This window comes from Crassostrea angulata, chromosome 4 (assembly GCF_025612915.1).
Source record: "Crassostrea angulata isolate pt1a10 chromosome 4, ASM2561291v2, whole genome shotgun sequence".
Classification (NCBI taxonomy): domain Eukaryota; kingdom Metazoa; phylum Mollusca; class Bivalvia; order Ostreida; family Ostreidae; genus Magallana; species Magallana angulata.
Window position 1 is genome coordinate 50,103,599 of NC_069114.1, and position 12,583 is coordinate 50,116,181.

The 12,583-nt window shown below is 32.3% G+C and overlaps 1 protein-coding gene across 2 annotated transcripts; it reads left to right on the forward strand.

Moving 5' to 3' along the window:
- Positions 1–989: 989 nt before the first annotated feature.
- LOC128181558 (replication initiator 1-like) lies at positions 990–8,087 on the forward strand. 2 transcript variants are annotated; one of them, XM_052850000.1, is made up of 2 exons: positions 990–1,182; positions 5,686–8,087. In XM_052850000.1, exons 1-2 carry the CDS (start codon positions 1,160–1,162, stop codon positions 6,686–6,688), a joined length of 1,026 nt encoding a protein of 341 aa, XP_052705960.1. In that variant the 5' UTR covers positions 990–1,159; the 3' UTR covers positions 6,689–8,087. The 2 variants fall into 2 exon arrangements, with proteins under 2 accessions (XP_052705960.1, XP_052705961.1); XM_052850001.1 differs by lacking the exon at positions 990–1,182 and adding an exon at positions 4,511–4,709.
- Positions 8,088–12,583: the final 4,496 nt, after the last annotated feature.

A 12,583-nucleotide genomic window follows, 5' to 3' on the forward strand; every position in this document is an offset into this window, starting at 1 on the left:
CCAATCCGACCCGAATCTTCATTAGCGTGTTTCTCCGTCTCAAAAAAACTACAGAAGCAGTAAAACTAGCACTTATTTGTCAGCGTTCGCTGCCGACAGTCGCTTGTTCGGGCTTGGCAGATGGGAGGGGAGGCTTTCCGAAAGGATCCCGCTGCCCTCGCGGTGTCAACCCAAACAAGGAATAGCCGACGACATGTGCGAAAGCCGAGATCGGATTAATTGTTACATGTTAGATCACAAAATAATAACAGAAATAAAATATTCATAGTGACGCGCGTTCATATCTCGAACTGGTCACGTGCTGTGAGGGGAGGGCCAGGGAATGATGGGTAATCAAAGTCAATGATATATCTTTCAAATTACAGTTTTTGAAATTGATATTGATCACTTTGGTTGAACCCAGGAGGACACAGGATAATTAGCGGATAACTTAATAAATTGAAAGTTTTATCGAGAAAGAGATTGTCTCTCTCGGCTCTCCTCCCTCGCATTCACCTGCATATGACGAACACGTTCTATAAGGACTCAACCGTATCCCTGCTTACATAGCCCATTCCTCACTGCATCTTTTCTGCCTGTTTCAGATTGGGGTACAATTATCACAGTGGGGGGATAACTGATATAATTTACTCATTGCTTCAACCCGTCCTTAAACGAGAATTAGCCCGCCGTTTTAGCAGAGAACACCACCGAGCGGTATAGAAGACAGCGAAGGACTGAAGCCAGGCTTTGGTGTATTTATTTAATTTAATCAAATGTCAATTATTTCACCCCGCTGATTCCCATACAAAGCAACCATATCGCATTCCGTTTTTCAAGTCTTTCAATTCTGCGTTTTCTGGCTGCGTTTATAAGTAACCAGTCTAGTCTCTTCTAACATTTTCTTTTGGACCTGTAGACTGGTAAAAGTTTCAAAAAGACCCATCAAAGTAAGAAAACAATTAATTGTAATACACACCACAACTTTGTTAATTATTAAAACTGACAAAAAGTGTTTACCCATGTCTTAACCAATAACAGTCGTGGATTTCATCACGTGATTCGGAAATGTTCCTCCCAATTCAAATGATTTCGATGCATATATAGAGATTTTTAATGTTACAAAAGAATGTTTGAATTCTCAGCTTGTTTAAGAGTTCCGCAATCAGGATAGTACAGCATGTTTCCTTCTCATCCTTTCAAGTAAGTATATTGGGAATTTATTCTTTATCATAATCAAGAATGCTTATTTACGTTTTGAAATGATTTGTACATGTATATTCTTATTTTTATAACGAAATTACAATATTAAAATATATTTTAAATTCTACAAAATATAAAAAAGAAACTTAGTTTAGACTTGTGTCTACATTTCAAAATTGGTTAACAATCGAGAAATCTAATATATAAATATTTTTTTCAAAATTTAAAAAATAATGACCTTGAATTTCTATTTTGAAACCATGAGTGTATAATAAATGGGTATAATTAGATACCTAAAGTGTACAGTTTACATTCTGAATAACAATATTATTAGTGAAAATTCAAATTATGAAACAGAATAAATCAATTTTTAACTATTTGATACTTTTTATAAAAACTCGTATAGTCAGATACATATTTTGAATATTCTAAACGGTACAAAACCCCCAAAAATGTATATTATTTGAACTTGTACAAATTGATAAAACACCACATTCAAGAATAATATAATTTAATAAGTTAAAAAGCTGTTTTTTTGGAAAACTTATTTTACATTACTTTGATGAATTCAATATAATCAATTAATTCATACATTATATCAAGGTGTTTGTACTTTTCATTTTTTTAAATACATCGCACTAAGTACATTTTAAATTAAAGGAAATATTGAAAACAAATAAAAATTATTTTCTCAATGATTTATTTTCAGCTAAGTTATTAAAATATCAAATTACAATCAACAAAAGAGATTGAGAAAAATTTATGATAATAAAAAAGACATGGTACGCTCCCAACGAAAATTTAAAAAAATGAATTACATCATAAAACGGTATTACAACATCAATACAAATATGTTGAAGACACACAAGTCAACACATTCACCTTTTCAATTTTTTGACCAAAACATTTTGAATTGAACATTTAAATAAAAGAATTTAGGTTCACAAAACCTAATATTCTGTATATTTAAATAATTTATATTAAAGTATTCAAAATTACAAAGCAGGAAATATTAATGGGCATTTCTTACATATAATCATACATCAATATTAAAGAATGGTTAAAATTTTGTGTACGATTCTTAAAATAGAATTCGTATAAGAATTAAAACTGAAACAGATAATGTAAATAAAACAGGGTTCATAGATAAAATAAAGAGAAAAATAAAACTTTACTCAGTCATTAAAAATTAACAAGACTTTCCTGACTTTTATATGAACAAAAAGTTACTTATGCAATTTGTCAATCAATATGCTTGATATCTGATAAACAAATAACAAATATTCAAACGGTAATTGCTATCAATTACGCACTCTGTAATCCACCCCTCCCCATTAAATATTATATAATTTCACAGATGTGTACTAAAACAATTAGTTGTTGAAGACAATCCTAAAGTATTTTAGTATCATTTGTACAGCTAAAAAAGTCAAGATCGTTCAAAAATATATTCTAACTAGATAATGTTATATAAATACAAACTGTGTAGAAGCCAATGCCAAAAGACAAATCTTGTATTTCTGATTCAGAGAGAGAGATTCTCATCTTATTCTTTGTTTTGTGATTCCATAATAACGCAATGACCAAAGAACCAGTTTATAAAGAATCTGGTAGATCATTTTAAGAATTCGTGAAAGAGTCGCCCTGTAAGAAAAATATTTTGGTAATGTTATTTAGAATTTAGATCACTACTACATCAATATCCTACGAAAATAAATAAATGATATAAATTGTAAATTTTTTTTTCGACCGTCTCACTTTTATATTAAATAAGGGGCTTTATCTTCTTTATGAAAAGAATTGTTGGTGCCATGGTATTGGTATGTAGCAAATATAGGAAACTTAAATTCAAGTATTAATTTAACAATTAATTCTTCTTGTACCTTCAACTCTTTTTTTGTGCTAGTGTGTGTGCGTGCATACAAGTATATTTATACATGAGGTTCAAATTATCTTATATTCGTAATTCAACCACTAAGGGTTCAACTTATTATTGAAGATGGCATTTAAACATTTATATTATAAAATAAAATCATAGGTTTCAATTTTGCCATTGTTGTTCAAGGCGTTTAAAGCGTCTTTTGTATCTCGTGTAGCGCTGTATATATGGTTGGAGAGAATAAACAAACGATGTTAAATGATAACAAATACCATAGTGTTTTGAGCAACATTGATTATTTGAGCCCCCTTTAAGACGACAAACTTGCTCTCCTGTTTTATTCCTGTTTGACACTGCTATATTTTTCCCTCATGGCCTCTTGTAACATTGTTCACAAACCACGTCAAAACACATATGTATATACATTGTACACAAAATGCTTTTTGTTTTTCGGCCAATATCAATATCAAACATTTCGTACAGAAATGTAGTATGCTTTCATGCTACTTATAAAAACAACTTTATAAGTGAGCTCTTTGAAAATACATGAAATCTACAGTTTTTGATAACAAAAACTAGATATAACATTTTTCAACTCGTATATTGATGAAATATAAAAAAAATATTTTCAAAGAAAGACAGTAATCTGGGTATACGGTTGGTCTCCATCTTGATGACCTCTCTGAGAGCGCACCTGTCTGGCCGGGGGACCGCTGAGAACGTGAAACGTGACACGCCCCCTTTCTATTAGATAATTCAACCCATTGTGGAATCTTAATATTCAGAAAAGAACCCCTTGATTTTAGTATAAAGTAGTTTGAATAATATTTACATTACAGAGTATCGCTTTACTCTCTGAATTGCTCGACAAATTGTTTATGAGTGTGTGTGATAGAGTTTTTCTCCTTACCCCTACAGCGCAGTCTGATCATCACAGAAACGACATTTTAGATTTGACGTATCTTGGAGTTCAAGAACAGAAAGCGTCCAAGCCATATTTTACAAAAACTGCAGAGTTGATTAATGTACAATACTTCTGAAATTCCTTTTGACGTTCCAAATATATCAAAAGGAGATATAAGTAACTTATTTTACAACTGATGGACCTGGCGAAGTATTATCCCAGTGATAAATACGACAAAGACGAACGCCATTTTACGATATTTCAATTAAAAGGACTTCAATGGAAGCAGCCGGAGCAACATCTCGATAAAAACCACGTCTCCACGGGACATCACGAGACGTTGAATTTCGTGACGTCACAGAAAAGATTCATTTCAGGGAGGGAGATCGTAATTTTTTCTTTATTGCTCTCAAAATTGTAGAAATATCGTAAAGGCGAAACCGCTTAATATTTTGTTTACAGCTCGAATGAAAATTAATTTACTGTCGCCATCTGTGACCAGTTCGTTGATAGAGACGCACCACGGGAGAGCCGCCATGATTTTATTCTCTCTGCCGTTTATGGCTTATATATGTACTTCTTCAGACATTGCCCAAATCATACAGTCACCGATCAAAGTCTTCCTCACAATATGTGTCATTGTAAATATCATCCAGTCGTCCTTACCCAAACTTTCTTTTATCAGACAAATCCAAGGATTCTAGTCTTTTTTCATATCTATCCTCTGCTTACTACATGTTAAAGGTAAGGTTCTCGGCCAAGTCTACGTAGCATTTTAGCATCATCTACATAAAAATGATTTCTTGCGATTTAAAAAAGGGGCTTCTTTGAATTTGGTTGCAATCAACGTATTTTTAAATGTCATTTGCATCGAGACGTTCATATCTTAAGTAAAAAGTTAGGGAAATATAGATTATAAGCTCATCACTTATCTTCTTTGTAAAGCCCTGCCCGATATCGATATTGTAAAATTCTAATATAATTTTCTGTAACTATCTGAAATCGACTGATTTTTTGAAATCAAAAAATGCTTTTGAAATACAATACAAATCATAGAATCATTATCAAAACCCGCTTAGAATGTCTAAAGACTTTTAAAAGATTAATTAAATAACAGTTAAGAATAATAAATGTTAATCACTAATATAACTGTCACTACAGACGGTTTAAATCATTTTCCTATTCAAATATTTACCAATTTGATTTGGCCCCACGAGACCAAGGTGTATAGTCTATGGCTGATAACAAAATGACTGTCAGGATTCTATAAGATGTTAATTATAGCATTATTATCATCATATTGAGAGGAGATTCTCCTTAACATCGCTCAATTACAACACAGAGGAAACTTTACGACATTCAGATTGATTTCCGACAATTACTATCAATAAAACTCTTTTTCTCGGCAGTGGTCTCTCGACTAAGAAGTTTATTGGGCAATAATAAAGAGTTTCTGGAAACAACACGCGGTTTGCGTCATGTAATCGTGATGAGTTAATGACTTTCTTTATTTCGTAATGTTCTTTTAAAACGTGTTTGAAATAAATAGTGGTATTTCTCGGTTTTTTTAAAAAAGAATAATTCAATAAGAAAAAAAATGTTTGTTATATTGAATGAAAGAATTGGCAATATAATTATAAAATCAACGAAATTACTGTATTTAATCATATAATGTGCTGAGATTCATCCAATAAACTTTAATCTCTGTATCTATTTATAGTCACGCTGATGTTCATATGGTTGGAGGACAGTTTGTGTTCCCCTCTACCCCCGGGAGAAGCCTTCAGCCACCCCAGGCACACTCCTCCCACATCAACAGACCACACACAGCTCGTTCCCTGACCGGTCGACCTTCCGCTCCTAGTGCAACCATCACTTCCTCCTCACAGAGAACTCCGAACCCGACCTCAGCCGAATCTTCCACCACCTCCAACAGTCTGACAATCTCTTCCGTACCGGGATTTAACAGAATGCCCGTACCTGCCTCGTTTCTACAATACCCAGGCGCGTTTTATCCGGCTTTTCAAAGTGGAAATGCAGGTGAACTTAAACAATTCAGCATGACACAACTACAGGCTTTCAACGCACAGGCCACATTTCCTACAGATCTTTCAAAAGTGAAAACGCCTATCATAAATAGAAACTATCTAGAGCTGGCGATGCTTGTCTGCAACACGTTCCGAGGGAAACTCTTCCCCTGTCCTCATTGTCGTTACGTCACAGACCGACGAAACAACCTTAAACGCCACATATCTACCATGCATCAAACATGTGACAAAGTGCTGGAGTGTTGCGGGGTAACGTTTGGAACAAAGGCGTCGCTAAGGGAACACATCATGATATTTCATCACAATGGCTACTCCTGTCCCTACTGCGGACGTCGATTTTGCCGGAAAGCTTTACTGAAGCGCCATCTATCGGTTCACAGTGGCCAGAAGGACTTTTCTTGCCCCCATTGTGATTATGCCACTAGTCACAAAAGTAACTTGGAGCGACATAAACGCATCCACGAAAGATTACGGTCTTTGGACGAGAATAAGACTTCTTTCGACGGCATGGAAGGGCTTTGTGAACAGACTCCAGTGTCTTCCGCTTCTTCCATACGTCAGCATCACGATCCCGACGAAAAACTGTTTCAACAAACCATCGATATAGAGGATTCAGAAATTTCAGACAATGAGGAGATAAATGTTACGTCGACAGAAGATGAAATAGATGTATGAATGAAACAGTTTATTTAATTTCATTGTTAAGATTTTTAAAATGTTCACCCTTATCTGACACTACCACTTCACAATTTACCCGTTGTACTTTTATGTTAGAGAAGCAATAGATGTTTAACTCGTTTTTACACATTAACTTTATTCACCAATTTGGAATAATTGTGTTACATAAAGATACTATTTAGTTATTAATCGCACTTTCAACGATCAATTATAACTGTTTTAAAGTAGTATTTTTACAACTTTGATATGATTTTTTATTAATTGAATGAGCAACTTTATTAAAACGAAACGTGTCATCCTAAGAAAGAACTTTACAGGAAGTTTTATATTGCGACAACCGCATGACGTCCTAATTTACGACTTGTTTGCAACATTCACATGACGCCCTGATTTATGGCATATTTGTACCCGTTCAGTTCGGAAGCATGCGGTTTTGCGAGCCTCTCGACTCAATGAAAATAAAAAGACTTAACAAACGGCGTCTTTAACCTAAAAAAGAATCATTTAAAACTGTAATACATACAGCCAACATAAAAATCAGACTCTCGGCATTTCTTGCCGACATAAAGTTAGAAGTTATGAAAAGAAAGGAACTCGGTAGAGAGATGGCGCCATCAGCCTTATCAAGAAAATCATAGAAAATGGGTTGATGACAATGTTTTTGTAAGCAATACTACTTTCGACCTAATATACATTTTAATTTTATCTCAGTTTTAAATGCCGTTCTCTTGATATGATATCGTTAACAATTTAGTAGTTAAAACTCCCCTATTGGGTTTATTTAAATTAACGTGACTGTGAACAAAATCAGGCCGAATAAAAACCTTTCAAGGGGCATGGTCACGATTTTATTCAATTTTTTTTTATTAAGGCATTTTTGATAGGCAACCCAAATTTGAATGTCATTTGTTGAGTTACAAGCGAGTTACAGAGCTTACAATTCATCGCTACGTAAACAAAGCGTTTGTTTACATTTTGAATGTTGAAGTGAAAATTCCAGTTTTAGACCTAAAATGAATGTGTTGATCGTTAGGAACTGTTTATTTATGCTTAAAATGAATAAGAATGTCGAAAAATCATCTTGAAAAAGATTTTTACTGGTATATTGAACCTTTGTTAACAAAAACAGGGCCCGAGCCTTGTTTACATGACGAAGATTTGTGTGCCCTGTATATGCTTAAAACTCATCGATATCAAAATCAACTAAATATGTAATTAAAAAATATAAACAAAAAAAGGTCTCACAACGCCCACCCCAAATACTTGTATAAAACTTAAAAAAATCAATGATTATTATCAAATACTTAAAAGGGAACTTTTGACATTTTAGAATAACTATTGTATGATTTGAGTTAACACAAGATTTTTAACAAAATATTGGTAAAAAAGTATTGGTAAAATGTGAAATGAATGTTATCCCCTCCACCCCCCCCCCCCCCCAAAAAAAAAAAAAATAAAAGAATTCGTAAAAAAAGATCTATTTGAGAAATTATGACCAAAAAAGGAAAGCGAAGAAAGAGGAAAATCGGCAATACTGTACAAGACAATATAACACATCAGCTATGCTATAGCTCTTGAACTCCAACATTTAGTCGAGTGTTTGGGGCGTACCTTGGGAGATCGTTTGTCTCCACTAACAACAGGTAGAAAACGTGTCTTTATGTATTTATTTTGAGATAATAATGTTAATACACTAATACACTATACAATAAATTATAATTGGAAATCAATGACTGATCCATAATTTATGTGTCTTTTTTAAATCTGGGCCTAAGCCTGTCGTAAAAATAGCTGGCTCATTTTCCTTCTTCATCGTACTTTGATAAGGTTAACCTTTTATTTGCTTTTAATAAAAATGTGACCTGTTTTTATACTGAATGCATATTGATTGGAGTTTGATACATTTATTCATTCTCTGAATTTACAAAGCTATGCAGCTTTCTCCTTCGTTTTTTTGAAAACCACCGGCAATGTCCACCTGGTTTTTCTACTTCCTCGATTACATCAGAAGAAGATTTCGTTAAATGCTTTTTTAAAGATAGAAACTGTTAATTTTTACTGTCGGGACAATTATATTTTAAGGTTGTTGATCACGTGATACAAGTATCGTGCCGTCCACAGTGTACATTCAGGTTCCAGTTACTGTAATTTAATCATCAATCCAACTCACGGTTTATTTATTTGATAAGAAGAAAAACAAAACTATATGTACTACATATAAAAATGAAATTCAATATTACCAGATTTTTCGTATCTCAAAATGATTTCTTAGCATCATTATTAATCATTTTTCTAAACACAAGAAAACGGCAGTGAAGTTTTATTTAAGGTAGCTCCATACTCGTAAAATTCTCTGAGAAAAGTTGAAAAACCGAACTGATTTCGACTTAATAGACTTCAATGTCATCAATTGTTGGAAAAAATATGCATGTCATCACACTTTTTGAGATGCCAGATAAACATAAACTAAAGCATATTTTAGCATTAGAAAAATGTATTTTTTTGTTGTTAAAAGTTAAATCTTGTAGGCAGAAATTTGTTTTTCTTGTTTAATTATAATGTCAACTTTATCATAAAACTAAAATTACAAAAATATTTTAAAATTAATCGTTGGAATAAGAAAAACTATAGCATTTAGACATACAACTGAGAGAAAAGTCAGAAAAAGAGTTATTTCCCCTTTGCATAGATAAAATATATAAACATTTGGAAATTTAGTATAAAATTAAGTGCGAAAATATCTTGAACCTACCAATAATTCTAATTACATCCATGTGATTATACTCACATAAAATAAATAAAACTATCTTGCACAATTTTTAAAAAAATCAAAGTTTTACAAAAAAGTGTGACGTCACAGAACACTGGATCTACTTTAATTTTTTTTTACTGTTATTTTACTTACAGTCCTGTGCGTTCGCTTATCAACAACCGAGTCAATTTTCTAGGTTCTTAAACAATGGATTAAGAACAGGACCGTCCTTTTTAAAGTAAATTTTACCTTCATCTTAGATAAAACGTGTTTAAGAGATATATATCGAAGCTGGGTTTAAAAATGTAAAACTTCCGCACAGTATTGGTATTTTTTTTTCCATACAGATTGTGAATCCTTTTCAATGTAAGTTCCAGTTTGCAAATGATTAATCAATATTATTTCAAAATAAATTCTATTATACCTATCACTAAGGATGTATTTCATTATTAGAATCACTTTGCAACCACTTTTGGAATAAATTATTTCAATAGTGGTTGGGGATGCGTTTCATCACAACAACTATTGAATTAAATTATTTCAATTCTGGTCGGGGATGCGTTTCATTACAACAACTTTTGAAATAGATTATTTCAATAGTGGTTAGGATGTATGTCGTTATTGCGTGGACCCTGAGGTCCACGCAGAAAATATATAAGCGAGGTTAAACCGGATGCAATGGGGAAAATTCAGCCTGCGCATGAGCTAGCTTGGTTCCTGTGCGTAATGGGTAGCTCAGGGAACCAGGCTAACACGTTTATCTGAATCGGGATCGGAATTCCGTGCCATATGCACATATATAAGTTCAAAGGCGCTGTAATTGTAAAGTTGTCGGTAAACAGTATAGAAACAAAGTATTCCTTTTAAAGAAATGATTGGCATGTGATATGAACTACCAGTATTATGAAATAAGTTAATGTTATGCCGAAACTACAACATGCATCAAATAGCATAATTTGCAATGTTTTGTTGTTTTCCGAATACACATGTAACTTTACGTAGTCGAGGCTAGAGAACTTCCCGATTAATTCTTTTAAGCATTTAATCATGTCACTATAAAAGTTTGAATCTCAAGAAAAATGCATCAAAATATGAAATTTTTAATTTACACAAAGCTGTCACTGCATAGTTAACAAAGTAGTGCGAATCGTAATGTGTGCGCAAATAGTAGAATTCACCGAATGCCTGATACTATACATGCAAACTTCATTCATAGATAGATCAAAATTATTTTAGAAGTATGAATCCTTTAAATTCTGAGATAAAAAGTCAGGGCTATACATACATGTATACGTAATACAATGTTAAAAGCAAAGGCTAGAGTCGGTGGAATCTCTGATAATCTACAGGCTTTCACGTTTTCGTTGGAAACACATGCATATGGTCCACGTATTGTAGTCCTTTTTTTAAGGACAGCAACTTGTCATATCTATTATTCCGTCTTTGTGTAATACTTTCGTTTTTGGATGATAAGTGTATGGGAAATTTTTAATATGTGAAGTATGTTTTATAATAAGAAGACCTCCTTTCTAATTCCAATGTACTTTGATTCACATACCAATCGCCAGGTTTCCCATGTCATCTGGAAACAAAAGTGTTACCCACAGACGTAATAATAGACAGACAGACAGTTATACGGACGGACAGACCCAAATCTATATCCCAAACATTCATGGGACAATATTAATTTCAATAGTGATTGTGTTAAAATAATGGTTACAATTGGATATTTATAATGAATTTCATTCCCAACTACTATTGAAAATATAATAAAAAATGATTGATTTTAATAGTGTTTGTTATGAAACGCATGCCAAACCACTATCGGAATAATTTATTTCAATAGTGATCGTTTTTTTTAATAAAAATAAGCACCTAACGTATTGAAATAATGTGTTATAATAGTGGTAAACGAGTTTGAAAACAAGTTTTTGCAACTTACTAAGTTCTGATCCGAAAACAAATAATATATAATTGTCATAGAACATGATTTAAAAATAAACTTTATTTATAGAACAAGAAATCATATATTATATATAGGTAAATCTGCGAAAATTTGTTACACCGATAAATTTTCTTCACAGCAGTGAAAATTGTGTCATTGGTTTTATTATTAAAGCTTCATTATCCTTTAGTATAAATGCAAGTCTATAATAAGTAAATTATTATCCTATAGTATAAATTCAAGTCTATGATAAGTAAATCATTATCCTTTAGTATAAATGCAAGTCTATAATAAGTAAATTATTATCCTATAGTATAAATTCAAGTCTATGATAAGTAAATCATTATCCTTTAGTATAAATGCAAGTCTATAATAAGTAAATTATTATCCTATAGTATAAATTCAAGTCTATGATAAGTAAATCATTGTCCTATAGTATAAATGCAAGTCTATGATAAGTAAATCATTATCCTATAGTATAAATGCAAGTCTATTATAATAAGTAAATCATTATCCTATAGTATAAATTCAAATCTATAACAAGTAAATCATTATCCTGTAGTATAAAATAGTATATTTACATTGTACTGTGTTTTTCCATTAAATTCCGTGATGTTTAAATGCCTCTAAATGCAACACCTATTCAGTGCATATGAATTTACGAGTAATTTACATAAGTAGTTCTCAAACAGTGATTTCTATGTTATCGGTTAAAAAATGTATTTCATGAATGTTATCAAAACACCATGTTATATAATTATTCAACAAAAAAGTTGACTTTATTGTTAAAAGCAACATTTCAAGAGTTATTTATCATGGATTATATTTTCATGCTCGTCGATCTCATCTCAAACAGTCTATGTGAAAACCAGTTTAAACCGGTTTTACAAAACAGCTGTTCTTGCGGTTACTTATTCACTCCCTCCGTAATCTGAACTTTATATCGATTTGTTTAAGTAAACAATTTATTTCTTCAGTAAGGGAATGTAAATATAAGCATTAAATGATTTATTTTTGACGTCGTCGTGTCAATAACTGCCGTCAGGTGATCAAACAAATTATCATAACGCGCTAACGCGCGTTATTCAATTTGTCTCCTCACCTGACGGCAGTTATTGACACGACGACGTCAAAAATACATCATTCAATGCTATAATAAATGCAAGTCTATAATAAGTAAACCGTGTATTTAGAA